We start from the raw sequence: 26,108 nt of genomic DNA, 5'->3' as shown, positions 1-26,108 counted from the left end.
GACCCAGCTGATCAGAAGCCACTAATTCACACTACTGGTTAATCTATCTTCTTGGATTAGCGTCAAATAGTCAACTTTAAATTTTATAACTAACAGTTCTGGAAGCAAACGAAATCAAGGAAACAAAAAAAAAACATGGTCTAGACATTACTGCAATTATTGGCAGTAATAGAGGACAAATGGTAAACCTGTTCATATGGCCCTCCCTGTATACTATTTTAATGTAAGGACGAACTTATTTATTTCAAACAGCATACATGAATATTATACAAACTGTTGTGCATTTATTTGCTAATATTGGCAGTGGTAATTTTTTGGCTCAATTTTTTATATATAGTTTACATTCCAAGCTAATGGCTGTTGTGGTATATGACTTGATAAGAAACCTTTACAAGCTTCTTTGAAATTGCTGCTGTTCAAAACTTTTGTGTGGTCTATCTTTAGACTATTTGTGTTTCAGATATCGATGCACATTTTTGCAATCTTTTGTAGGCATTAGATCAGCCTGTATTTGTTCACAATCTGCGGTACTTCTCTTTGACGTGACTTAACTTAACCGTTGAGAATCTTGCCAAATAATTCAAAGGTGGAAGGTTAACCATGTCAATAGAACAACCTGTATATGCGTGAAAGTTGACTGATCAGAATATCTTCTCCGGTTGAGCGGCTTCTATGTTGCTTTCTAAACTGCAAAGCTATGTTTTTTTTTATTATTTCATGGGAAGTGGACGTTGCTGGCGAAGCTGGCATTTATTGCCCATCCCTAATCACTCTTGACCCAGCAACAGTGAAGGAATGGCAATATTCTTCCAAGTCGGGTGGCGAGTGGCTTGGAGGGGAAACTTCCAGGGGGTGGTGTAATGTCTGAAACCGGAAAATGCTTAAATCCGTCTTCCGTAGATCCACTGTTTTGACAGGGGTAACCTTCAGATTGTCGGCGGCGCAATCAGCTTGCCAAAGGAACGTTTTTTTGTTAATTCAGAAATGGTGGGAGCCGTGAGATGTTGGCATAATCTAACGTCAACAGCCATATTTGTAGTAATTCATTTCAATATTTCATTGGGATCACTCCAGCTGAGTAGGTGGCGATCCCTCAATTTTCCTCTTCCTCCTTTCAGGGAAGACACACTATGTATTCTTGTGTTGCATTAATGGCCTTAAAATTACCTGGCTCAAACAGCAAATGCTTTACTAGCTGATAAAACCGGGCATTTGTGGAGATTTGCGATCAACTCATGTCAAAATGAAACATACATTGCCCTTATATAAGCAAAATAGTAAAAAAGCTGCAAAGGGGGTTCACGAGCAAACCTGGATGTTTACATACACAAATTTTTGAAGGTACTTTTTTTTTTCAGTTTTTTAAAAAGAAACGTGGAATCATTGGGTTTATGAATAGAGGCATAGAATACGAAAGAAAGGAAGCTATGCCAGACTTCTATAAATCACTAGTTAGGCCTCAACTAAGCACAACACATTATGAAAGACGTCAAGGCCTTGACGAGGGTGCAGTGAAGATTTGCTAGCATGGTGCCAGGGATCAGGAACTTCAGTTGAAGTGGAGAGATTAAAGAAAACTGGGACTGCTTTCCCTAGAGCAGAGAAGTTAAAGGAAGAGGTGCTCAAAATTATGAGGGATTTTGATGTGTAAATAAGGAGAAATTGTTTCCACTAGTCAGAGGGTTGGTAACCAGAGGGTAGAGATTTAAGATCATTGGCAAAAGAACCAGAGGTGATATGAGAATTTATTTGGTGCAGTGATTTATGACCTGGATTGCACTGCTGGAAAGGGTGGTGGAAGCAGATTCAGTAGTAACTTTAAAAAGATATTTGGAAAAGAACCTGAAGTGGAAATATTGCAGGTCATTGGAAAAGAGCATGGGAAGGGAGCTAATTAATAGCTCTTTAATGGGCTATATAGCTCTGAATGTGTATGGTTCTGAGTAAAGTTACACCTAAGATTTTAACTGCTGTTGACTGAGCGCAAATGCGTGGATTGCACCAATCTGAATTAAACCATGAGGTTGGTAGTCATAACCACTGTTGTAAGATTGTGATTTATGAAGTAAATTGAATGGTAAATTGAGTGTTATTTAATCCATGCATTGTCTCTTAAAGCTGGTCATAGCTCTATTCTATTAAAATTCCTCCCATGGAAAACAGCTAATTTTTTTTATTCGTTCATGGGGTGTGGGCATCACTGGCTAGTTATCCCCGCTCACCCTCTCAATGGTTCGATAGCTTTACAGGACTACCTCATTCAAAAATAACTGTTGCCCGTTTTAGAGTCAACCACATTGCTGTGGGCCTGGACAGTTAAGGACGGCAGATGTCCTTTCCTAAAGGACATTAGTGAACCAGATGGGTTTTTATGACAATCGTTTCATGGAAAATGGTTTAATGGTCAGCATTAGACTTATAATTCCAGATTTTTATTGAATTCAAATTCCACCATCTGCTATGGTGGGATTTGAACCCAGGTCCCCAGAGCATTACCCTGGGTCTCTGGATTACTAGTCCTGTAACAATACCACTACGCCACCACCTCCTTAATTTTGAATGGTGAATTTGGAGAAGAGAAAGAGAACACAGTTTTCTGCGACACTGCCCCTATCTTGTATGAGATGATAGAGCAGTTCTCATAAATTAATGTGGTGTTTTCATGATCTTGTGCAAAGTCATCTGTTTGTCCCCTTTGAGGCTAGGATTGGGGGCCCACCTAACACAAAGTGCAGGACAGCTTACCCATTGTTGCTTTCATGCAAAACCGATGAACTCTCAAGGTTGAGACTCGTTCAGCAGGAACTTCACTCACACTAGCAACTAATCTTGAATCATTTTGCCTTTGAGAATACTTCCAAGGCAGTCTTGTGGAATAATCCCCTACTTCTGCTTTAAGATGGCTGCAAGCCAAGACTTGCAGTTCAGCCAAAGATGCATGAGCTGTGTTGTAGCTCACAGATGGATGGTTTTCCATCCTGCTGAAAAATGCCACTTTGGGTTGCCATTCTTTTTCACTTCCCCTCAATGAACTTGATTGAAGAAATACAGCCTTCTTTGTTCCTTGAACAAAGTTTTCTACACATCACCTCCTCTGGACCTGCCTTGAAGAAATAAAGATCGATGTTCTGTACCGTAATGATGATAGGCCGTCGGGACTAGTTAGCCTTAATTAGCAGCAATTTTCCTTCTAAATTTGTTCCATTCCTTCAACGAAGGAAGCAATATAAATTAGTCTTGCAAAAATATTCACTGTGAATCATGCACACAAATCAGACGAGAGGGGAGATAGAGAATTTTTTCTTATTGATACCTTACCAGAATGAGAGGAAGAGTTGGCATAAAAAGAGGCAGCTGCCGTGTGGGATTATTCAATGTTTTAAAGGATTAAAGCTGTGAAAAATCCACTTTTCCTTGTTTCCCCTGTGCACCCTCTCAATGGTTCGATGGCTTTACAGGACTACCTCATTCAAAAATAACTGTTGGCCTTTCTTGTTCCTTAATGATAATACTGGATTCGATGGATCTTGCGCAGGCACCACTGGTGGTGCTTTGAGGTGCCTGCTGTAGGTTGGTCAAGTCTCCGAAGCGTACAGGAGCGTGGGAGCACTGCTGTCCGGTAAACCCTGACCTTAGTCACGGGTTTGAGGTCCTGGCCTTCAAATACTTTCTTCCCCGGTCGGCCGAAGGCTGAGCTAACACGTCGGAGGCAATGATGAATTTCGTTGTCTATGTCTGCCTTCATCAAGAGGAGGCTCTTGACCCTCCAAGCACCACCTGCACCGTATGTAATAGAGTCTGCAGATTGCACATTGGACTGATCAGCCATCTCGGAACCTATCGATCCAAGACCGGAAGCAAGTTATCCTTGATATCGAGGGATTGTTTGAGAGAGAATGCTAACAATGAGAAACAAGGCACTTGAAGCTGATTATAGCACTTGGCTATTGCCCTGTGGTTATGTCCCAGTGTACTCGAAATGTACTCGAGCACTGTGCCCTCAATTGGAGTTTTAAATGTGTAAGCTTATGGTGGAGGCAAATTAATAATTTCAACAAGATTTGATGTTAACTTTGAAATCCAGATAGAGCACTGAATCATTCAAGGAGACTCTCAAATCGACAATGCAACATAGGACAGATAATCAATTAAAAAGAGCATCATCCTTATGGGTGAATAGGGCAGTTTACTTCTCCTGAAAATATTCTGATTATTTTGAAAATATTCCTTACATTGGTAATGGTGCCTGGGAGTCAGAAGTATGCATTTTGCGAAGGCACGTCACTGACCTCTGCTCTTTGGTACATCACTCATGGATATAATTTGCAGAAACCAAAGGCAAATTGTGGAAGCCAGCATCACAAATAGGAAGAAAAAAAGCACATTTCCTATGACAGAGTTCACTGCTAAATAATTTAATCGTTAATCACATTAGTTATGTGCTATTTTCCGTCTAGAGAAAAGCTGCTTTATTCTCCTGTATCTAAGAATGTAGCTATGGGACACTGCAGCTTCCACGCAAAATACTGCCGCTTGTGTGTGTTTAATCAACTCAGACCCACCTTCGTTCCAGTGTGGCACTTGATGCACTGTATCAACCATCATTAAGTACTAATCTGGAATCAATTTTTTAAATAGTTTTCTATATTTTAGTTAATATTTGCTGCTATTTTCCCTGTTGTTAGGAATTCAGAATTTATCCTTCGGTTGTAATTTGCTTGTGCTGCTAATTTTAAAAATACAAACATATTTATCAAATCCAAATCTCCGCCGGGGATCAGTAATTGTTGCCCTGCAGATACGAGTTTTAAATTGTGCTCAACTATTTACAAATCCCTACGTATGGGGCTCTCTGGTGGATTAGGCAACCAGGAATTGATTAAAGCTTGAGGTAATCACTGGCTGTGATTCTAAATATAAACTGAGGTTGAGCAACAGGTCGTTGTGAACCTCTCAGATGGTGCATCCATGTACATTTCAGCTGTTTTCGAGGTGTCCTAGCACATTTTCAACCTACTTTTTCACATGTGCTGAACCATCCCGTGTTGTAATTTGTGGCGGCAGAATGGTCTGATTTTATGTCGGCAAAAAACCAAATTGTTTCTCTTTCACCTGTCCTACACATTCAATTAAATTACAATGTGATGCAAATAACAGATGAATTGATGGCATAGCTAATTATGCCCATTAAACCGTTATTTTATGAATGAATTTTCTGTACGAAAACAACTTTACTGCCTGGTGGCAATGTTTAATGATTGAATTGCTGCAGTTTACAACATTACGACAGTTTGATTTCAGAATCCATTTTGTACTGCAAGATGAAGAATTATATATACCCGGAAGCAAAATGCAAATTTTGTACTCATAGCAATATTTAAACTGCTCCTTGGTCTTCTTCAATAACCTTTTTGATAAGTTTACTAATTCTTTACATGGAGCGTATCTATCCCTACGGAGTTCTCATTCTCCTCTATGATGTGGAAAATGAACTGAGTGGACTGAAAAAAAAAACAGCCTATGGTATGTAAAATATGTTGCCTCGTTACCAGGCCACTGGATCCAAAAGTGTCAGACGTACCAGATCAAAGGCACAATAGCAGGAGATCCTTGCTATCCTTTTCAAAGAGCACTGACACCCACTGTCTGTCGTAGCAAGGACTTGATAAATGCGCACTACACCTCTTTGTGTACAGGAAAAATGATTTTCAGTGGCTTAGAAATAACAGTCAATTGGAAACTTGACCTATGTGTAGTTGGATGATGGACACCACAGAGTGGTTGCAGATGATCTACAGTGCATATATGTACTCCATCGGGATGGATACACTCCGTGTAAAGAGTCAGTAAACGGTTTAAAAAGGTTACTGATTAGGACTAAGAAACAGTTTAAATATTACCAAAAGTACCAAATTTGCATTTTGTAAGACAGATGCGTGTGGCATACCATGACAGCAGATCTCCTGGTGTAGGAGTAGCTACAAGAAGCAGCAGCAGGAAACTTGCATGAAACCCAGATAATGCTGTCGAGAGATAATTTCTATTACAGAAAGCTTCTAATGACTTTGGCCTACCAAACCACATTTTTAATAGTTTGTCATAGACTAAAAAATTCTATGAAAAAAATATATAATACAGAAATAACTTTTTTATAGTGCAAGACTGAGCGCCAGTTCAAACAGGCTGCTAAGGTTGTGCCTCAGCCTGAGGCAATGTCCTGGAGATGATGGTGTTGATGATGGGGACTGAAAGCAATGGCTTTATTCGTCCCAGTGGTTAGCTGGAGAAAATTGCAGCTCATCCATAGAGGAAAATTGGACAAGCCAACTGTGACAGCACTGAGGCAATAGAGAGAGCAAGAGAGTTGGTGAAAAAGCAGTGTCGTCTTCAAATGGCCTTATCACCAAAAAGATGAGGCATGTAGATAAGTAAAAGGAAGGGCCAAGGATGAATCCTCATTGGATTCTGGAGCTGGTGATGTGTTTTGGGAATGGAATATGATTGTTAGGGATGCTTTGGTGATTCACAAGATAAGTAAGAGTAGAACCATGCAATTGCAGCCTCAGTGGAACGTAGAGGAGAAAATTGGAGGAGGATCATGTGATGAACATTGTTCCAGGTTTCGGACAAGTCGAGGAGGGATAATGCATCATGGTCACTGTCACAGAAAATATAGTTTGATTTTTGTTCTGGCCATGGGAGAGAGCAGAATCCTGTTCGTAGGAGTTCCAAGTGGAGTTGAGTAAGAGATGGTCATGAATTTGTGACAGCATATTTAAGGGTGTTGGAGGGGAAAGGGAGCTAGGAGATCAAATGGTAGGATGGATTTTTTTGAAAAAGGAAGTTGGATGGTCAGGAGTTTAGTTGGAATGTGCTCTTGGGAGCAAGAGCTAGGTCTCATAGGCAAGATGGGCTTTGAGAGGGTAGGCAAGAGAAACTGGAGAATTTAAAGACTGACTGGTTCCAGACTAGGCTGGGTACAGAACATCGGGTGAGATTTAGCTTAGTGGGCAAGGGGAAAGGATCAGAGGCAGCTGAACAAATAGTTGGGGAGTTTCAGTATTCATTCTTTTTGTCAATGGTAGTTTATAACCACCCATCCATTGTCAGGAGATGGAATGATGTTTTGTTGTTTAAGCTGATTACCACCATTATTATCTGTCAGTGATTGATCTTGCAGTACTTCATCAGTAATCTTTCATTTTATTTTGCTTTCAGGGGTTGTTCCGAGATGTACCGCATGCCCGTAATGGAATACAAAGTAAACAATGAAGGGATTCCATACGAGTTCAAATTGCCATTCAGAAATAGCAATAAGTGGCAGCGGGGAATTCCACCATCTCACAGTACCATTCAAACCCAGTCTCAGGCACAAAACCAGTCTGTCAACAAGATGATATCCGCACCTGGTAGCAGAGCTCAGCCACAAGAGCGTAGCTCTGTTATACCACGCAGTGCTTCCAGTGATGGGCGACCATTGGATACAAAGAGGTTTGTGTTTTTTTTCCTTCCTCTAAGTACAGCATTTTTTTTTTTTGCATGCAACAACTGTCTTCAGTTCAGCATTCAGTATTTCCACTAGAATTCCAGCAATGCGTAATGATGCACCAACATTACCAGTACTTTATCTTTTGAGTTCGCAAGCAATTTATTGAAGTGCAAGACCCCTTTCAATTTTTTTTTTGCGCAGCCATGCACGCACGGTAATTTAAAAGGGCTGACTTGTCTGTAGCCTGCACGGGGCCTTTCGGGTTGCTGCACAGATACACAGCTTAGATGGAATCTTGATGGGCACCTAAAATTGTCATCTTGTGTCTACTCAAATATGAAAATCATCCAGCTATTTAAAAAAAAAAATCATAAACCATTTTCACTGGAGTCTTACTGCAGTTCTGGGCTCCACCTCATGAAGGATACACTGACCTTTGGGATGGTGCAGTACTGATTCACAAAGATTATACAAGGCCTAAAAGGGTTCTGAGACTGTGAAAGGTGTGTTGTTTCTATAGTTTCATGGGAATAAACAAAAAGTAGCTTGTAGTAATAGAGGATGAAAAAAAAAGACACATTGCTCCCACTATGACTGCTGTAATATTGAGGGTGGTTGATGGTGCTAAGCGCACTGGGTTGTGCATTTAGGTTAAAGACCACAATCTTCTCCGTGCATTGCAGCTAATCTCACTCGTTATCCTCACAGAGTTCTTATTCAAAGGTGTGTTAGTACAGAACCCAACAAGGGTAATCAAGCCATATCCTTATGGTTCTCTTAGTTGATGCTGATGGATGCTTGAGTGTAGTGTTTGCCCCAATCTGTCCCACCAGTAAGGGTTACTGTGTAACTTTGGAATACTTCGTCAATTCTTCACCTTGTTCTTAAGCAAGGAAAGAGGGCAAAAATAAAACTAAATGCTGGAAATCTGAAACAAAAACGGAAAATGCTAGAACTGTGCAACAGGTCAGTGAAGATGTATGGAGAAAACAGACAGCTTAACATTTCAAATGACAGCAGGATTGTGGCTTGCAACATTAACCTGTTTCTCCCAGGATGTTGGCTGACCTGCTGTGCATTTCCAACTGTTTCTATTTTTGTTTTGTTCTTGTGCAAGTTTGCCTCCTGGTGTCTAAGCCTGGAATAACACCAGAGATTACTTGTAATCTTCCCCAGCTACACAATGCACAGAAAGCAAACTAAAACAATAGGACAGTGGGAAGAAAATAGAGTTTTATTTTAAATTAAGATTTTATCAGAGTTCCTCCTTTAGCCTAGAAGGCATTCAGCCTTGGAACTGAGGCAGAAGCCCAGATGATATAAAAATAGAAAATGCTGGAAATACTCAGCGAGTCAGGCAGCAACTGTGGGGAGAGAAACTGAGTTAATGTTTCAGGTTGAAGACCTTTCATCAGAACTCCAGGCCAGATGATAACTGGTTCAATTTTAGTTGGTCTGACTTCAGCCAAAGCAGCGTCCCTTGGTAAGAGAGAAAAATAAAAATATTACCAGGTTCCTGGGTCCTGAATACTGTTTCAAGAGTTAGGCACACACATGAAGAATGTCCACTTGGCCAAGGTCCTTGGAAGCTGACTGGCACCTACAAAATCACAATCAAGCATGGGCTGCAGGAGAGGAGGATTGGAGTAGGATGAATCTATGAAGATTACTCAGAAATTAAGTCAACTGTTAGCACATTATTTATGAGGCCATCTGGGATGGTGGGTGCATCCCCTGTCTCTGAGCCAGATGTTCCAGGTTCAAGACCCACCCTAGTCGCATTCGTAATGCAGCCAAGCAGGCTGAGTATCAACCTGTAAATCCTTCCAATGCATGCCAATGGCGGGGGGGTAAGAGCAGGGGAGAGATTCCTCGTCATCCATGCAATGAAAAGAAAGTTGAAGCCTCTGCCATTACTATCCATAGCTCCAGGCTACAACATGCATGTAAAGGTGCACATTGCCACAGCAACTTGGACTCCCGGAGTGAACTGTAACACACCATCAGCCAGCACAGATTTACCTACTTTTTGAGTTATTGAAGGTGGCTACTTTTGTTAACCAAGGCTTCACCAAAACTTATGAAATAGCAGACAGAAATAATTGCCCAGTGTAACCACACAATGTAACTGTGTGAGCTGCAATGACATGCTTCGTTGACTTAAAAATATTTGTTTGCTTATGAAACAAAATTTAATTGAACTTTCACGTTATTACTGGTTCGGTACCACACCTTGCAGTGTGTATATTTTTCACCCCTCAAGTTTTAAACTAACCTCGTTGAACTGCTAAGATCTTCTATGGCCAGTGCTGGGTAATTGTCCTTCAATGAATTTGTTGAGATTCATTGCAAGATTAGCTTCAAAAGCTTTTATTTTTCTTTACATCTATTTTCTAGCCCCATGTGGCATTGTAATCTGCAGGGGAAATGCAGATGTCTAAATGTGAATGAAAGTGACTTGCAGTAAGGAGCTTAATGCATGGTTGAGTTGGGATGGTTTTTTGGCTCTTCTCCCAGAAATCCATCTCTTTTCAAGTGCTGAACCACGACAGAAGGGTTTCAGAAATTTAAAATTCCAGTGTTTTTAGAAAGAACATTGTCAGTGATAAAGCACAGATTTGACGCCCAGTCAATACCTTTAATCTGTAAGAACTGGATAGCACCATGGCAATGTGGAACACCAAAGTCTCCAATCTCATGCTGAGTTATGGCGCCCCAGGCTCCATCCAGTAGCTCAGCCAAAAGATCTGTTCCAATGAGTGGAGAGAGTGAGTGATGAGACTATTGTACAAAGGATCATCAAAGCTAAGCACAATATTCTTCTCGCCCAACATCCATATACATACACAGTCTAACAAGTCCCACTGTGTAGAGCACACGGGAGCAGGCACTCTGGCTGATTTTACTGTTCCCTAAAACTAACCCATGAACACTGAGGACTTTGGTAGTCCCTCCAACCACTACTACTCCCCTGGCCGAGATCAGCTAATTCAGAACAGACTGGAGATTGTAACTGCAACCTTCCGGTTTTGTACAGCTCCATTTCATTTTAGAAGTTGAGCTTACGGACTGGGCTGTTGGGCAAAGCTAAAAGCAGCATAAAATACTTCAAAATTGAGGTCATAAAATTGGTTGGCCTGCACCATTGGCATTGGATCAGAAAAACAGATCAGAAGTATTCCAAGGAGCACTCAAATAATTGTTTTTTTCATTATTTCTGTATCTTGAAATCAGGACGTAAATGCTGAAAATGGGTGTATAATCTGTGAGGTTATTGAAGTTCAGGAATAATCATATTGAAGCAAGTGAAAAAGTATGAAAAACAGCAAAATGGATATTAAAATTGGAGTGCCTGAGAAGTGAAATGTGTGCAAGATAAATTATTTTTAAAAACTGATATTTTGATGTAGATGTTAGTCACAACTTGCTGGAACTTACTATGTTTAGTGATCTTCATTTGCAAAACAATATTCAGCAATTTCAGTAAGATGGGCCTCAAGGTTATTTAGTTCAAAGCATGCACATTTTAACCGCATCAAAATAGAAGCCTATTTTTGTTTTAATCCATACAAATATATTTCTTTACAGGCTTTGTTCCAACTCAGAACTATTTGTCCTAATTTGGAAGTGCTGTTGTTGGGTTTTTTAAAAAAAAAACTTCCCACACAATGGTCATGGCAACAGTTTTAGTGGATATGAATGAACATCCTCAATAAATAAAATTTTCTCTTGTTTGCTATGGATTGTCTAAAACTTTGATCATCTGCTACACTTTCCATTAGTTAACCAGCATGGAATGTTGAAGTCCAATGAAGATTTTTATTGTGAGAGGACACCATTTTTTGAGCTTTTTAATGTCTTGACCTATATGATTTTTAGGGTCAAAAGCCTAGAGGACTACTGCAGTGTTTCACAGTTTAATAGAAGCCATCTGCAGTTTTAAGGCATTAGGGTAGTTTCAGTGACAACACAGAAAATACAATAAGGATAATCCAGCAGAGATGTTGGGGACTTGTTTTGATGGTTCTCTCCATAATGTAATTTAAAAAGTCTCTCTTGATTTTAATTATGTTTCATAATTTCTCCCCCACTATCAACACTTCCTGGGGTTACCATTGACCACAAATTGATCTGGACCAGCCATATAAATACTGTACGTAAGCAGATCAGAGGCTGGGAATTCTACAGCAAGTAACTCACCTCCTGACTCCCCAAAGCCTGTCCACCATCAACAAGGCACAAGTCATTAGTGCGATGGAATACTCTCCACTTGCCTGGATGAGTGCAGCTCCAACAACATTCAGGAGGCTTGACACCATCCAGGACACAGCAGCCCACTTGATTGGTACCCCATTTATCACCTTAAACATTCACTCCCTCCACCACCGTGGCAGCAGTGTGTACCATCTACAAGATGCACTGCAGCAACTCACCAAGGCTTCTTCCAAAGCACTTTCCAAACCCGCAACCTCTACCACCTGGAAGAACAAGGGCAGCAAATGTATGGGAACACCATCACCTGCAAGTTCACCTCCAAGCCACACACTGTCCTAACTTGGAACTTATCATCATTCCTTCACTGTCACTGGGTCAAAATCTTGGAACTCCTCCCTAACAGCACTGTGGGAGTACTTATACGACATGGACATCAGCAGTTCAAGAATGCAGCTCACCATCAACTCCTCAAGGGCAATGAGAGGTGGGCAATAAATGCTGGTCTATCCAGTGAAGCTCACATTCCTTGAATGAATGAAGAAAGGTTCGATCCAATGTGGTTTTTCTCTCTCTTTTACCTGATGTTGTTGATATGCTGGAGAATGATTGTTGCTAGGACCCATGCAATGAATAGTGCCTCATCTAGCGTAGTTTGTGAGCCAAACTTGGGGGTCAAATTATGGAAGGAGGCTGGGAGGGTGAGGGTCCCAATCCAACCCTCACCTAAATGTCTTTCCCATCAACAGTCACTAGGTAACGATTTGAAATTGGGAACTCAGGTCCCCATCGCTAATGTGCGATGCTAAAGCCAATTAAAACATCACTAATACTCCAGCTGGCATCAATGAACTTAGTACGAATGGAATTCAGACCTTCCCAAGTTATTTCCACACCAGTCAGTGTATTTCCCAGCTAATCTGTTTAAGTAATAAAATAAATACTTATTGAATTAATTTGAAGGTTGGCCAACAGTAACAAAGCTACTCCCAATGCCCATGGAGCTTTATTATTTTTGTTTCCATGTCACAGCTTCTGAGGTCAAAACAAAACAAAGCCATTCGACTGAGGGAGATGCCTGGCTCCCTTAACCTATTGGGGTAGGAAGATTTTTAAGAACTGTTCAAAATTATACTGATGTCAGGCTGGGAAATTTTTATTGTAGGATGTGAGCATCTTTGGCAAGACCAGCATTTATTGTCCATTGCCAATTGCCCTTGGGAAAGTGGTGATGAGCTGCCTTCTTGAACTGCTGCAGTGTATGTGGTGCAGGTACGCAAACACTGCTGTTCGACAGGAAGTTCCAAAATTTTAACCCAATACCAGTAAAAGAATAGTGATATAGTTACAAGGCAGGATGGTGTGAATCCCAACCAAAGAACTTGCAGGTGGTGGTGCTTCCATGTGTCTGATGCCATTCTTCTTCAAGGTGATAGAGGTCACAGATTTGGAAGATGCTGTCAAAGGAACTTTGCTACAATGCATCTTGTAGATAATGCACATTGCCACCACAGTACACCAATGCTGAAGGGAATGAATCTTTAAGGTGGTGCATGGAGTACCAGTCAAGCAGGACTGCTTTGCCCTAGATGGTGTCAAGCTCCATGAGTGTTACTGGAACTGCATTCATCCAGCCAAGTGGCGAGTACTCCATCACATTCCTGACCTTGTAGATTGTGGACAGTCTTTAGGAAAACAGGAATTGGGTTACTGACCACAAATCCTAGCCTCTGGCTTGGTCTTGTAGCCACAATATTTATATGGCTGGTTTAGTTCAGTTTCTGGTCAATGGTAAACTTCAGGATGTTACAGTGGGGTTTCAGTGATGGCAATGCCATTAAATGTCAAGGGGTAGATGGTTAGAGGCTCTCTTGTTGGAGATGGTCATTGCTTGGCATTTGTGTGGCATGGATGATACTTGCCACTTATCAGCCCAAGCCTCAATATTGTCCAGGTCTTGTGCACGCGAGCATAGACTGCTTCAGTATCTCCTGAGGAATTGTGAATATTATTGAATGCTGTGCAATCAATTAAGTATATGAGAATGTATAAGACTCAGATTCTTCAGATATATTTAAACTTGGTGTCTAGTGCAGTTAGATTTATTTAATTTAGATTTTGTTGAAAAGGTCAATTTTTTGGGCTCTTTACCTTTATCAATGCTGCTGATCAGATTGAACACAACTCCTGTGGATAAATAACAATGCAGAACAGAAGGGTCCCAAACTCAATGTGCCAAGTTGGCTGATCTCACTGCAATTGTTCTCAGCAGCCGTTAGCTTGGGGGAGGTGGTGGTGGCGGTGTAGTGGTAACATCACTGGACTAGCAATCCAGTTACACAAGCTAACCCTGTGGGGACACGAGTTCAAATCCCACCACGGCAGCTGGTGGAATTTAAATCCAATTAATAAAATCTGGAATCTGAAATCATGGTCTCAGTAATGGTGACCATGAAACTATCATTGATTGTCGTAAAAACCCATCTAGTTCACTAATGTCCTTTTGGGGAAGGAAATCTGCCATCCTTACCTGGCCTGGCCAACATGTGACTCCAGACCCACAGCAATGTGTTTGACTCTTAACTGCCCTCTGAAATGCCTTGCAAGCCACTTAGTTCAAGGGCAATTAGGGATGATCAACAAATGCTGGCCTTGCCAGTGACACCCACATCACATCAAAGAATACATTGTGAGCTGGTCATCATTAAATCAGACTTCAGCTGGAATTGCCTGCGCATGCATACATTTGTTGAGGACAGGATCAGACTTGGCTGTGATGCCACCTGTAATCAGATATTCTGCCAACATTCACAACTGGGCATGAGGTGCCAGAGAGCAGCCACACCCAGTGTACCATGCACCAGTTTGGAATCACCTTCAGAGTATGGTGAGAAAAAGCACTTGAAAGTCACAAGGATGCTGTGTTATTGTGACTTTTTTCACATACATATGTCCTAAAACCTTAGTTTTTCTTGAGTAAAACTTTAAAAATAACTTTGAAAATATCCTGCATTAACACTCAGAGAGAAAGGAAAGCATTGCTGTTATTTAAATACAGTAAGGAAATAGTAGTGACATTTATTGACTCCTGCAGGTCGCTCTCTGCAGTGGACAGTTCTTATGTCTCCGTGTCATCGGTTGGCAGAAACCAGCACAGCCGCAATTCGCCCAGCAATCTGTCTTCCTCCAGTGATGCGGGATCTGGTGGTGGCACCCATCGAAGGCAGAAGTCCATCCCTGATGGGTAAGTTCCAGCCGATTTGCTTGCTGTAGTTCGAACCATTTGGTTAAAGCTCACCCCCGGGGCATGATAAAGAGCTGTGTTCAGCTTGTACAAATTGAACTGTCTGTGCCCTGCTGAGCAAACTGAACGAGAGGCTGATGTCACAGGCATCTGTTAACAGGTATTCATTTCCTGTTAATTGCAGGCTCTGAAATTAGAATGAAACGAGGCAGAAAGAAGCCACGTGCCTCTTGCACCAGATACCAGCAATATCTTTACATGCTGAAGGCTTCTTCAAGGTCGTAGCTTGTACAGGCTGTGTTATAAAAATGGTTAAAGCATTAACATTATAGAGCTCTCCAAACAACTCAATGCTTCTAATTTTTAATCCACATAATTATCCACTGACCATTCGATAAGCCAATTGATATCAAGCACCACAGAACTCAAAATTAAGTTGTTTTGTGCTGGACAAGTATCAGAGGCCTTTGTGCCCAGGCATATTTTCTCTTTGTCCTTCTTGCTCGTTTACGATTTTTCTTTCCTTTTTCTCTGCCTTATTCTCACAGCCCCCACACACCCCTCACTCTTCTCTGAAACCACCCTTTCCCTTGCTCTTGTGCTCCACCTGCACCTGGATCCTCTACTGCTTCTAGCTTTTCACTATTTAGGAAGTACCCTGATCGACCCTAATTAGGTCCAGATGAAACACCCCACATTTGTCTGTATTGAAATCCATTTTCCACAATGTTACCCATTCAGTTAATCTATTAATGTCTCTTTGAAATTTTTTGCTCCCATCTACACTGCTTACAATGCCATCGACAAACTTGGGTATGTGAACATAGATAGAAAGATATGAATTGAGAGCATGAGTAGGCATCTCAACCCTTTGGACCTGCTCCCCCATTCAATAAGATTATGGCTGATCTGAATGTAACCTCAACTCCACATTCCTGCCTACCCCCTGATAACCTTTCACCCCCTTGTTTGTCAAGAACCTATCTACCTCTGTGTTAAAAAGGTTCAAAGATTTTGCTTCCACTGCCTTTTCAGGAAGAGAGTTCCAAAGGCTCTCAATCCTCTGAGGAAAAAATTCTCCTCATCTCTGTCCTAAATAGGTAACCACTTATTTTTAAACAGTGACCTCTAGTACTAGATTCTTCTACAAGAGGAAACACCCTCTCCACATCAACCCTGTCAAGACCCCTCAGGATCTTACATGTTTCAATCAAGTCACCCTTTACCCTTCTAAACTCCACCGGAGCAGGCCTAGCCTGTCCAACCTTTCCTTATAAGACAACCCTCCCATTCCAGGTATTAATCTGGTAAACCGTCACTGAACTGCTTTCAACGCATTTACATCCTTCCTTAAATAAGGAGACCAATACTGTACACAGTACTCCAGATGTGGTCACATCAATGCCCTATATAACTGAAACATACCTCCATACTTCTATATTCAATTCTGCTCGCAATAAATGATAACATTCTATTAGCTTTCCTAATTACTTGCCATACCTGCACACTAGCCTTTTGCAATTGATGCACTAGGATACCCAGATCCCCCTGCATCTCAGAGCTGTGCAATTCTCACAATTTAGATAATATGATTTTTAAAAAATTTTTACAGCCAAAATGGACAATTTCCCACTTTCCCACATTACACTCCATTTACCAGGTCTTTGCCTACTCACGTAACCTATCTATGTTCCTTTGTAGCTGCCTTATGTCCTCTTCATAACTTACTATCCTACCTATCTTTGTGCCATCAGCAAATTTAGCAACCATACCTTAGGTCCCTTCAGCTAAGTCATTTATATAAATTGTAATAGTTGAGTCCCCAGCACTGATCCTTGTGGCACACCACTCGTTAGATTTTGCAACCAGAAAAAGACCCATTTATGCCCACCCTCTGCTTCCTGTTAGCTAGCCAGTCTTCTATCCATGCCAATATGTTATTCCCTACACCATGACGTTTTATTTTGCGCAATAACCTTTGATGTGGCACCTTATCAAATTCCTTTTGGAAATCTAAATACAGTACATCCACAGGTTCCTTTTTATCTATAGCATATGTTACCTCTTCAAAGAACTCCAATAAATTGATTAAAGATGATTTCTCCCTCTCAAAACCATGTTGACTCTGTCTGATTACCCTGATTTTTTCCAAGTGCCCTGCTATAACATCTTTAATAATAGCTTCTAACATTTTTCCTGTGATAGATGTTAAGCTTATTGGCTTTCTATTCCATCATCTAAGTTGTTAATAAAACATTGAATAGTTGGGACACCAACACAGATCTCTTGTGGGGCATCATAAGTCATCTTCTGTTAGTTAGAGTACCTGCCCATTACCCGTACTCTGACTGAGCAGCAGGACTCAATCCCCCAACCAGGTCAATAATTTGCCTTCAATTCCATGAGCTTCAATTTTAGCTAAACAGCCCTTATGAGGGACTTAATGGATTTCCAGAAAGCATTTGATATAAACAACATCCATAGGATTTCAGCTGTTCACTACTTTAGTCACTACTCTTCAAAATATCCAGTCAGGTTCTTAGCATGACCTACCCTTTACAAATCCATGCTTGTGCACTCTGATCAGCTGAAAATTTTCAAGACGTTCAATCATCCTAACCTTAATTATAGACTCTAGAATTTTCTTACAACAGATGTTAGGCTAACTGGTTTAGAATTCCTTGGTTTTCTTCTCTCTTTTCTTAACTATTGGTGTGACATGTGCAACTTTCCAATCTAAGTATTCTCTTGCACTCTCTCTCTCTCTCTCTCTCTCTCACATGTCCCATTCCCCTACTCTTTAAAAAGAACTTGAAAAGGGTGAAATTTAATATAATCTTTTAATAGCAGGCAACATACAACTTGTGATGGCTATGCTGGTCATATTTCCATAGTGAATTTTTCTTACTTTACAAGGGAAAACAGACCCATCAAGCAGCGCTTGTGTTTCTATAACCACTAATCACAGTTCATGAAATTAAACATTGACCTAATTTGACTGTAACTATCATTTAAAATTAATGTGAAGATTACAGCATAGTTGGTTATCTGTTAAAGCTGCCTGATATTCTGTTGGTAACTGCCATTAACTACTAGCAAAATTGGTCTGATGTTTGTAATAATCTAATGTTCGTGCTTTATTTAATTATTGAGACTATTAAATTAGACCACTCTCCTTTGGGATTTCCATGTATGTTTCCCCTGTAAGAACACAGTGTCAGCCATCCCAAGTCAACTCAGATGTTTCCATATAGGACAGAGCTTTACCTAAATCTCAGAGGAAAAAAATGACTTTCTAATGCACCACATGTCACTACAATAGTATGAATCTTCACCATTCATTGCCATGGCCACTGATGTACAGTGATTAAATAAGCCAAGGGAATCTTAAGGCACAATGGGTAGTGCCCCTGCCTCTGAGCGAGAGAAGCTATGGGTCCAAGAACTTCTCCAGGACTTGATGGCCGAGGAAGATGCATTCATAACGCAGCCAAAATGGTTGATTATCAACTTGTAAATCCTTCCAACATGGCAGTTGGTAAGAACGGGAGAGGTTCCTGGTCAGCCACACGATGGAAAAAAATTGGAGCCTCCACCATCACTATCCATAGCTCCAGGTTACAACATGAAAGTGTATGTCACCACTGCAATTTGGGCTTCTTGGGGGAGATTAGTTGGCTGGATGTGGATCAAATTGGTGCCAACAGCATGGGATTCAATCCCCATTATGGCTGGGGTGGATTTGGGGCCTACCTCCTTGCCCTATCTGTGGTGGAGGGTGTTGCGCTGTGGGCTGGACCTGCCTTCAGGCAGAGAACTTGAGCACAAGAAGAAGAAATGAGCCAAATTTCAGTTTCAAAGTAAAATAAAAACTGAAAATACTGGAAAAACTCAGCAGGCCTGGCAGCGGCTATGGAGAGAGAAACAGGGCTAATGTTTCAAATCCATATGGCTCCTCTTTAGAGCTGAAGAGAGGTAGAAATGTCTTGGATTTTATACTGTGGAAGAGAGGGGATGGAGCAAAATAGTAGGTCAGGGATAGATAGGAGCTCAGGAGAGATTTGACAAAAATGTCATGGACACAATACAAAGTGAGTGTTTATGGTAGTGTTAAAGACTGGAACAAGGAGTGTTCCACATGCCCCACAAAAAGACAGGCATAACTAGGGTCCATGCAGCTACCCATGGCCACACCTTTCATTTGGGGGAAGTGAGACAAAGGAGAAATTGTTCAATGAGAGAACAAGTTCAGCCAGGCAGAGGAAAGTGGTGGCGGATGGGGAATGTTCGGGCCTCTGTTCAAGGAAGAAGTGGAGAGCCCTCAGACCATCCTGGTGGCGATGGAGGTGTAGAGGGATTAGACGTTCATAGTAAAGAAGAGGCAGTTAGGGCCAGGAAACTGGAAATTGTTGACATGACGTAGGGCACCAGAAGAATCATGAATGCAGATAGGAAGAGACTGGACAAGGGAGGAGAGAATGGAATCAAGATGGGAAGAAATTAATTCAGCAGGGCAGGGACAGGCTGAAACGATGAGTCTACTAGGACAGTCCTGTTTGTGGATTTTGGGAAGAAGGTAGAAGTGGGCTGTGTGGTGTTGGGAAACTGAGGTTGGAAGCTATGGAGGGAAGTTCTCTGGAGGAGATGAGGTCTGTGACAGTCCTGGAAACAATGGCTTGATTTTGATAAGAAAAACAGATTGGCAGAGTATTATTTAAATGGTGATAGATTGGGAAATGTTGTTGTACAAAGGCACCTGGGTGTCCTTGTACACCAGTCACTGAAAGCAAGCATACAGGTGCAGCAAGCAGTTAAGAAGGCATATGGTATGTTCACCTTCAATACAAGAGGAAGAGGTGTCAGCTGTGGCTCAGTTCATAGCACCCTCGCCTTTGAATCAGAGGATTGTGGGTTCATGTCCCACTCCCGGAAACCAAGAACTGTGATTGTACTCGAAAGAGTTGCAATCTGTGACTGTTGATAACTCGAAAGAGTTTCAGTACAAGAGGATCTGAGTTCAGGAGCAAGGATGTCTTACTGCAGCTGTACAGGGCCTTGGTGAGACCACACCTGGAGTGTTATGTGCAGTTTTGGTCTCCTTACCTAAGAAAGGATATACTTGCCATAGAGGGAGTGCGGCAAAGATTCACCAGACTGATTCCTGGGATGGCATGATTATCGTATGAGGAGAAATTGGGACGACTGTATTCACTGGAGTTTAGAAGAATGTGAGGGGGTCTCATTGAAACGTATAAAGTTCTGACAGAGCTGGTCAGACTGGATGCAGGGATGTTGTTTATTCTGGCTAGGGAGTCAAGAACAATAGGTCACAGTCTCAGGATATGGGGGAGACCATTTAGGACTGAGATGAGGAGAAACTTTTTCACTCAGAGTGGTGAACCTGTGGAATTCTCTACCACAGAAGGCTATGGAGGCCATCACTGAATACATTTAACAAGGGAATAGATTTCTGGACTCTCAGGGCATCCAGATGTATGGGGAAAGCGTGCGGGTATGGCATTGAGATAGAGGATCAGCCATGATCATGTTGAATGATGGGAGCAGGCGTGAAGAGCCAAATGACCTACCCTTGCTCCTATTTTCTATGTTGCTGTATGGATTTGAAACGTTAACTCTGTTTCTCTCCCCATGCATGCTGCCAGACCTGAGATTTTCCAGCATTTTCTGCTTTTATTCAGATTTCCAGCATCCGCAGTATCTTGCCTTTTTTTTCAATTTCAAATGGATTAACAGGAAGCTATTTTGTATTCTCCCTGTTGGCTTATTTGATTATCATTTCAACTTGATGATTAATTTTGTGGACTGTGATTACAAACACTTATTGATGGAACGGTTTCCACTGAGAAGCAGGTGTTTTGAAATTCAGTTCAGTCCAGTTTTCTTAAAGGAAACTGTAAATTGGAACTTTTTATGATTACCTCGTCAGCCTCAAGCTAGAACCCTGATTTTGTGCTAAATTAGAAGTAGTTTATCTTTTAATTATGGGTACTTATCCTGTCTGTCTGACGTCACCAGGACCAGACCTGAGATTATTACAGCCGTGAATGGAAGAGAGACCTTGTGCCTGGTCAGCCTGAGTTTAATCTGCACACAGTTCCAGAGCGAGAGAGAGAAAACAGCCTGCAAACCTATTGCACTGCTCAGGCCCGTTCTCTTCTCCTTTGAAGATTTGAGGGAGCGAATCCTGAACAGGAAAATATTCCCTGGTCCACCCAGCCTGCCCCCAAACAATCTCAATGACTTGTGCATCACAATGTATCCACTCCCCATCCAACCCGAAAGCCATGCAACCTCCTTGGAGAGGCCAAAAAACACAGATCAAAGTCAGGCCAATTATGGGGGGGCGGTGGGAGGCAGAAAATCTGGAGAGCTCCTCACTTAGGCCCCTGATGCGATTAAAGCTAGTCCAGGAGATCGATCGCTCTGGCACTAATTCACACTAGCAGGCACATACCTTTTTGTACAAGGTGGCCACCACCCCAGCCAGAAACTAGTCTAGCTCTCGCTTGAAGGAATTCAGCAAGTCGGTGTTCATCTCACAAGCCAGCAGCCTGTTCCACAGGTCCACTATTCTATGGGAGAAGAATCACCAGCTGATCTCTAACCCAGTTCTGACCTTGAATAACATAAAATTCTAACCCCTAGTCCTCCCTAACCTACTTCATTGAAACAAGCTGTTGACATAAACACGACCTGTCCTCATTATCACCTAATGGACACATGCACATTGGTGAAGGTAACCTAGTTGTCCTGATGATTATTCTTTTTCTAATGCAGAAATGTCTCTCCCATTTCTATTATCAGACAAATTTATTTATAGAAATGCTTGACTAACACTGTCAAAACATTCCTGATCACTGTGGAATTTGTCAATGAGCAACATAACCACAGAGCTGTGGGAAAAGTCTAGTCTAATGAACAATGTATGCTATGTAGGTTCTTTATATAAACAGTCACATTAGCCTCACAAACAATTCTTGCATTTTACTAATGGAAATATAGCATTTGTCAAACCCATTGGCATATTCAATTAATTAAAAGGGATCAGATCAGATACTGTATTCTAACTGTTCACAGCATACAATTCCATGCTTTTCTTTTTACAAATCTGCCAAATGTTGTACATAATTGTACCATTACTCTAGTAATTGCTTCATGTATATTTTTAATGATCATGATGTGAATTTGAACTTTTATATATTCTCAGGAATGCAAATTAGCCTTTGAGAAAAAAATTTGAAGGGATATTCATAATTGCCATTTTTTGTGATCTTTGCTTCCTCCCTTCCCTGCCAAAAATATTAAGTGGTATTATTTTAAGTTTCTCTGGCTAAGGGACCCTCTTCAAAGATTGACATACTCGCTCGCAGCAGCTATCCAAAATTCAGAAAAATGGTGTTAGGACTTTCTTCCTTCCGGTAGCCATCGTTAAAGCAAATGTTTATTAAAATGCAGCAGAAGTAACATGCTTGTCAGCCAACAAATATAGAAAATTGCAGATGTTTTGACAGCATTGCATAAATCTGGAATCCCCTTGGATTGTACAGGAGCATTATGAGCTATTTTTACTTCTCCAGATAATTTTTATGAATTAATTTCTTGTGTGTGCATACAGGATTCTCATATATACACACATTTAAATTTTTCAGAGAAATAGGTGCCCTATAATTTGAAGTTGCTATTTGTATGGTAATGTCAAATTGTTATGATGATCAGCCATTAAATAGGGTGTGTTCAGGCAAACTGAACACCTAATTCAAGCTTTCAGAAATATCAAATTTGACATGTTGAAGGCCAAATCAATGGCTGAAAGGTCCTCAGCAATGTAAAGTTGCTTAAAACTAAAATGTACATGCCATTCAGGAAAAAAAAAACTAACAAGGAGCCCATGGTCATTGTCTACCGGCAGAAAGCAAAGTTCTTTGCCTTTGCAAACCAAACCTAACTCAGTAGGAGAATTGCTCTCTGTCTCGCAGTCAAGTTCCAAATCCTGCTGTATGCTTAACATCTGGAAGAAGGGCTGGATAGGACACCGATGTTGAGCTATTTCAGTGCTAGGCATTTCGATAATTTGAAAATGTTTCATTCAAATAAAGCACTTTGTATAATTAACCTAATTTCAAAATAGATGATACCAGTTTGTTTTACTGAGTTTGGTGGAAATGCAAGAAGTTGGGGGACCAACACCAAATAGGGTTTAGTTTGATTTTAGGCACCTCATTTCATAGAGGATGTCAGCAATCACCTTGTGGAAGATGGATCAAATACCTGAGATTGTGTACTGGTCCAGTGATCTATTCAGCATCGTCAAACTGCTTTCATCAGTTGGATCACATTTGTTATCTTTTGAATAACTTTTTAAAAGTTCTTTTCATGGGGCGGGGTCATCGCTGGCTAGGCCAGCATTTTTATTGCCCTTGAGAAGGTGGTGGTGAGCCACCTTCTTGAAATGCTCCAATCCATGTGATAAATGCTGGCACCAGGGACAGATTTTTTTTAAAAAATGTCATCTTGCCAATTATACCCCCCACCACTTCCAATCCTGAGACCATTGTTACTTTGTGTGGGATACAGTTCCATAGGTGCCAAATTTGGCAATCTTTCATTCCTTGTCTAAATGGGCACAATGCATGCATGAAGCTTGACCGTGTGTCGCAGATCACCTGACCATAAGAGGCGTATCATAAGCTAGCTTAATCCTGTCCACAACTACTTCCAGAATGTCGCTGGACTGGGAGCAGGACCTTGGCCACGTTTCTCCCTCACCTTGAGGGCACTGAGACCAATTGAGCAGTTGACTGATTTCTTCCACTTGATAGACCCACAGCAACATGGTTTGTATTGAGGTGTGTACAGTGGACAGATGGTATCCGTGCTGTTTAACTGTCAGTTTGTACCTCCGTCATGGTCACATGAGCCTGCATAACAAACTTTGTCAATATAGAAAAAATTCTGTTGTTAAACTATTCCCTAAGGAAATTAATCTGCTAAATAAGAAAATTGGGCCACTTTATATACTCTTCAAAAAAAAATCACTCTATAGTTGAGCCTTTTTTTTTTGGACCATCCAAAAAGTAGTCTGCTTCATTATCTTTGAATTTGTTTACTTATGAAACTGTTGACCAGTCTGAGATTTGTTTTATTCGGGAAGTAATAATTCTCTTGTCTTTTTAATTTCAATTGTCAGATTTGGTATTAATCGGCGGTCGCCTGGGTCAGTTGATCGCTTGAGCTTTAATGAAGGTGGCGGTAGTGGTAAATCTACACCTGTTTGGCAGAGAAGTGAGGATAGCAACATGGAGAAAACTGGTTAGTATGGTGGTTTTTTTTCTTATTCGTTCATGGGATGTGGCATTGTTGGCTAGGCCAGTAGTTATTGCCCATCCCTGATTGCCCTTGTTCAGAGGGCATATGAGTCAATCACATTGCCAGCCCCCTTGAGATCAAACTGGTGTCCTTCCTATGAGCCTGAAGCCTTGAATTCATCCCCAACCCTGCAACCGCCCCTCCCCCCCACTTCTCCCACCCCACTCCCTGGCCTGCCTAAACCTTTCCTGCCCAAGACCCTGGACTTCGCTGCTCCAGGAATCCATGGGCTACCTTCTTTGCAGTCCCAGCAGTGGCCACTGATGCACTCTTGGTGTTGCTGGACTGATAGAGCTACTGGCCAATTGGATTGGCTGGCAGCTTCAGAGGGTAGGATTTGTGTCCCTCTCCAGTGAGGGGCACAAGTCTCACTTGGGCCTGGTTCAGCCTGCCTGCAGCACTTTATGGCTGCAGGGTGGGTTGGAATGGAGTATGATGATTTCATGCCAACTTTGCATCCAGGAGGTGGGGAGAGCTGTCTGTCTCCCAAATCCTGCTGCATTATTCAGGCCCTTGTCTCTTGCCTTGCTTACCCTCCCCAAATGCATTACCTCACACTTTCTGAGGCTGAATCCCATTTGCCAGTCCATTGATATCTTCCTACAGTTCACAGCATGCTCCCTCACTATCACACGACCAACTTGTCACCTGGTCCAGGAAAAAGGGGCACACGAGAATGTAAGAATTAAGACGCCGAATGTTGTAACACCAAAATTCAAGGAAGTAAGGGCACTCATTTTGAGACTTTTGCACATCTCATCCCATTTTCCCTGAATCAATTATATATCAAGTGACCATTTATTTAACAGCCAGTCTGTAAAACAGAAAGTGCTAAAAATACACAGCATCAGGAAAGAGAGAAGGATAACATTTTGATAATAAGTGCTGAGAGGAGAGTTTTTTTTCTGGCAAATGTACAAGAAGAGAATGAACCAAAGAAAATAGGCAACTGAAAATCACAATGAATAAATCAACAGAGATCTCCTACAATAAAGGCATTATTAATGGAATGTAATAAATCAAAGAATAGAGATAAACAGAAACAAACTGCAAATCCTGAAGTCTTTAAAAATGTTAAATGGTTGAAAGTGTGCAATAGGTCGTTAGCATTTTAGAAAGGGTAAAGACAGGTGAATGTTTTGGCTGCTTCAAATGTTTAATCAAATAGTTATGTTCATTTTGAATTATTAGAAATATTTTTATCAAGTGATGTGATAATGTGTAATCTGATTTACTTTCTCCCTCTGCTGTCTTTAAGTGTTAAAAGCACAGACTTTATTTTCAAACTCAGATTGAAGGATTTTTTTTTTAAAAGAAGCACTGCGATGAAGTTACAGAGCTATATATCATTTCCATCAAGGAATAATATTTGAGCTTAAAGCTGCTGTGTGAATTTAATGCTTCATTTCATTTTTGAAGGTGAATTTAACGCTTCGTTGCATTTTTGAAAGTTTTTGAGAATTACTCCATCAGGAACAACAGAAAGAAGCTTTATGATATAAAGCTAGATAGGCAACTCAGTCAATGAGTGTACAATCCAGCCCAAAGTTTTGTGCTTATCTGCAGTACATCATATTAATGCAATTAGATTGCGATACTGTGTTCAATCCAAAGAAATACCAGTTGGAATATTAGTTTATTCTGCTTGTAAATAGCCTCTTCATATGTTTATTAATTCTCAATTATGAATTTTCCATATATTTAGGCTGCTGGAGTTTTGGGTAAAAAAAAAAGTTGAATGTAAATTTGAGCATAATTTCTGTCACAAGACAATTT

General features: G+C 41.0%; 1 protein-coding gene across 8 annotated transcripts in view; it reads left to right on the top strand.

Annotated features, from left to right (window-relative positions):
* The window catches only part of sipa1l1 (signal-induced proliferation-associated 1 like 1), a 366,264-nt gene that overhangs the window by 277,098 nt on the left and 63,058 nt on the right, over nt 1–26,108 (top strand). For all 8 annotated transcript variants that reach the window (XR_013579509.1, XM_078563125.1, XM_078563127.1 and 5 more), the window contains 3 exons: nt 7,219–7,491; nt 14,796–14,945; nt 24,154–24,275. Coding sequence is in view for 7 of the 8 variants with exons in the window: in XM_078563125.1 (XP_078419251.1) it covers nt 7,219–7,491; nt 14,796–14,945; nt 24,154–24,275 (545 nt within the window). In the remaining variant the exon portion in view is untranslated. The remainder of the gene's footprint in view (nt 1–7,218; nt 7,492–14,795; nt 14,946–24,153; nt 24,276–26,108) is intronic.

Source organism: Cetorhinus maximus, chromosome 18 (assembly GCF_964194155.1).
Source record: "Cetorhinus maximus chromosome 18, sCetMax3.hap1.1, whole genome shotgun sequence".
Classification (NCBI taxonomy): domain Eukaryota; kingdom Metazoa; phylum Chordata; class Chondrichthyes; order Lamniformes; family Cetorhinidae; genus Cetorhinus; species Cetorhinus maximus.
This window is presented reverse-complemented; position numbering and strand designations above follow the sequence as displayed.